At 64.8% G+C, this 3578-nt stretch overlaps 1 protein-coding gene across 1 annotated transcript in view; it reads right to left on the reverse strand.

Annotated features, from left to right (window-relative positions):
• The window catches only part of EMIHUDRAFT_460022 (hypothetical protein), a gene marked incomplete at both ends in the record, with an annotated part of 4241 nt that extends 2921 nt beyond the window's left edge, over positions 1–1320 (reverse strand). Inside the window, 6 exons of the mRNA XM_005760238.1 lie at positions 124–220; positions 288–359; positions 425–533; positions 623–719; positions 863–1143; positions 1231–1320. Coding sequence (XP_005760295.1) covers positions 124–220; positions 288–359; positions 425–533; positions 623–719; positions 863–1143; positions 1231–1320 — 746 coding nt within the window. The remainder of the gene's footprint in view (positions 1–123; positions 221–287; positions 360–424; positions 534–622; positions 720–862; positions 1144–1230) is intronic.
• Between the last annotated feature and the right edge of the window lie 2258 nt (positions 1321–3578).

Here is a 3578-nt window from a genome sequence, read left to right on the forward strand (position 1 = left end):
GGTGTGTGGGAGGTGTGTGGGAGGTGTGTAGGAGGGGTGTGTTGTAGGAGGTGCGTGCGGAGGTGCGTGCGGAGGTGGTGGTGCGCCTGCAGGTTGAGCGAGGTGAGGACGATGTGATCGCACGAGCGGTACACCGAGTAGAGAGAGACGAGGGAGAGGGGCAGCATCAGCCCGATGACGTGGGCGGGCTGCGGCCCGACCAGCCACGAGAGGCCGATGCCTGTTCACAGCTCTCCTCTCGTGCGTCTCGAGCTCTGTCTTGGCCGACAGCCACGAGGGGCCGATGCCGGCTGCGGTGCCGACAAGCGACATGAGCTTCGCCTGTGACTGGCCCGCGCGCGTGCAGTCGGCGAGGTTGCCTGGTCGACGAGGAGTGGACGATCACTCTCAAGGAACAAGTGAGGCGTGCCGTCGGCGGGGTTGCCTTGCCGCGCAAAGGACGCCATGATGCGAGCGCGCGCCACCGCCTGCGCGACGCCGGCGACCGAGGAGATGGCGGAGGAGAGCGAGCCGAGGAGGAGGAAGGAGGGCACCTGCGGTGGTGCGGCGGCGGGAGTGGAGAGTCGTGACCAGTCGCCGGTGCCTAGTTGCCAGTGGCCAGTCACTGGTGGCGACTCCTCACCTCGAGGCCGACCAGCGCGACAGTCTTCGGGGCGAGAGGCATCGTGCAAGCGACCAGGTCGGCGGCGGTGTGGCCCGCCGTCGCTTGGAAGCGGTACCTGCGGACACACTCGCGGGCCCGTCAGTCCCGTGGGCGTGGCTCATGCGCGAGCGGCGACGTGGAGGCCGCGGGAGTGTCTCGCAAGTGTCTCGCAAGTGTCTCGGAAGTGTCTCGGAAGTGTCTCGGAAGTGTCTCCCGAACCGGCGGGCGTCGGCGTCGAAACGCGTGTTGACGACGGTGGCGTAGCCGATCGCCGCCGCATGGCCGACTCCATCCTTGAGCACCCACTGGATCGCCGCCGCCATCGGCACCGCCCCGGCGCCGACGCCCACCGCAAAGAGCGCCGCCTGCGTCGCGAGGATCGACTCGACCTTGCCCGTGACGAGCCCGATCGAGGTCCACTGGACGTAACGCAGGTAGCCCGGCCCGACCGAGTGCGGGAAGTCGCACGGCAGAAGCACCGCCTCGAGCGCGGACTGCGCCTCCCGCAAACCCGAGCGGCGGGATGGGCCCGCCCGCGGCGGCGACGGCCCGCCGTCGAGCGAGCGCCACCGGTCGCTGCCCGGCACGCGCTGCCACAGAGCGACTCCGCCACCTCCGTGGTTGGCGGCGATGTGCGACGCGGCGCGGGCAGTCACGCGGCGAGAGAGGCGCTTCATTCGCACGGCCGCTCTTTCATGCGCAGGACTTTGCTGCTGGCTGCTGCGCCCCCGCCACGGCCGTGCGAGTGGGTGGGTTTCTTTCTAGAAACTAGTGTGGGACCTGCGGCGGTACCCGTCTCTGTTGTTCGGGCAGTGAGAGACGCAGGATCTGCACGTCAAAGTGGGCCACTCATTTGCATTTTGGTTTTGGGTTGTCGGAGATCATCCATCAGCACTCATGTCTCATCAGTCAGTCACGTCAGTCAAAGCAGTTCGTGGCACTCATCAGTCAGTCACGTCAGTCAAAGCAGTTCGTGGCACTCATCAGTCAGTCACGTCAGTCAAAGCAGTCGTGGCACGTGGAGCAGTCGCTGCATGCAACGGCGCCGCCACACGCTCCGGACGACCCCGACAACCGACACACCACGCACAATGGGAGGCTATCGCGCACGATCGGGCATCGCGCCGCAAACAACTCGCCGCACAGATGGGGGGGGAGGCAGAATCCCACACACACCGGAGCAGCACAGACACCTTACACGTCAGCGCTCGCTCGATGTGGCCGGCGCTCTCCCCTCGGTCCTATCTCGCCATTTCAACGGCGGCGTGCGGCCACGCGCCGCGCCGAGCCGGTCTCGGCGGGAGACCTCGGAGCCGCACGCGATGCGGGCATGCGCGATGGCTCCGTTGGCTCCGTGCCTAAGGCAGATCGATTAGGGTGTGAGCTGCGGCAGCCACCGTTTCTGTACCCGCTCGATCACGTGCAGGCCGTCGGAGGCCGCGCTGGATGGCCCAGGGCCGGCGGCGGTGAAGGCGTCCGTCGATGAAGGGATGTCGTCGAGGGAGCCATCGTCCTCCGCGGCGGTGCACCGGTCCAGTTGTCGGAGTTCGAGATCGCAGTCGACTTGGAGAGTGTGTTCGGCCCGTTGACGAACTCACGGAATGTGAGCGACTTGGTGCACGCTGGGTCGAGCATCATGACTCGCACCTCATCCTGGGCGAGGAACTCGCCCAGGGACCAGCTGTTGGCGTCGCCGTTTTGATCGAGCTGCATCCACTGCATGGTTTCGTAGTCAAGCGTAAACGCCCAGGAGTTGGTGCCTGGGTGACTTGCTGATGAGAGCGCCTTCCAGGCGGGTAGTCGTGCCCCTCACCTACGGTCATACGGCGGCGTCAGAGGGGGGGAAGGGGCGCGAAGCGTGAACATGGAGGCAAGCAGGTTGGTTTCTGCACCTGGCCAAAGCCGGCGACCTCGAAGTTGTCGTAGCTTGTGCGGATATCGCTGAGCGTGAGAGGGACCGGATCGGCAGCAGCATGGGCGGCCGCGTCAGCGGCCGGAGAGGCCGGAGAGCCGTCCGACGGAGGCCGGTCGTGCATCGGCGCGTCGGCCGTAGGGGCCGGGGGGGCGGCGGCATCCATGTATGTATATCGCTGCGGGTCGCTGCGGGCCGACGATTGTGGACTGATCGATCGTGGCGGGCGGATTTCGGCTGGGACGTTCTACGGTTAAACCAAGAGCGTCGGCGCCGACACGAGAGACTTATAAGGGTAGATTCTTTTCTTTTCGTTAAGTTTATCTGGCGACGTCCCTTCTTTCCTCGAGTGTTGTTTTTTCCTTCTAGGTTCTTCTTTTTCTTCTTCTTGCGGACATTGCCTGGAAACAACGCTTTCGAGTTGTCAAGCCTTCCATGGCGATTGCAGCCTTTGCAGCCTTCCTCATGTGCTCCGCGCCAGGCTTCACCGCGCTTTCGCGCCAGCCCACCACAGACAGTTACATGGCCGCCGCGCTCTCCGGTGCCAACGCCGCACTCTTTTCCCTCGCCGCCGACGAGCCTCCGAGGCTTGCGAGTGGAATCCCCATCTCCTTCGGAGGGGCGGCAGTGGCTGCCGCCCTCACAGGGGCAAACGCAGCGATAGATATGCTGGCTGCATCCCCGCCGGGCACCAGCCTGCCACGCCTCACCGAGAGCCGATACTTTGTCTCTGGGCGTCGGCGCCTCTCGATGCACCGTCGCCTCTCCCAGAGCCGCCTTGGCTCTGACGCCCGCGCATTTCTCCGGTCGCGGCGGCGAGTTTTCGCCATCACCCGCAGCCGAGCCCTATGAAGGCCAGCTCGCTAGGCCGAGCATGTACTTCGACGCCCTAGTTTGTATTTGTTGTGAATCCCGTGTTCCTTCTCCGCTCTCTGTGTGTGAGAGCATCCGTCCTCTCTCGCGTGTGGATGATGTTTTTGTTTTACACTTGAGCTCACAGCTGTCACACAGTTGACGATTACT

Source organism: Emiliania huxleyi (assembly GCF_000372725.1).
Source record: "Emiliania huxleyi CCMP1516 unplaced genomic scaffold EMIHUscaffold_764, whole genome shotgun sequence".
In the NCBI taxonomy this organism is placed as follows: Eukaryota; Haptophyta; order Isochrysidales; family Noelaerhabdaceae; genus Emiliania; species Emiliania huxleyi.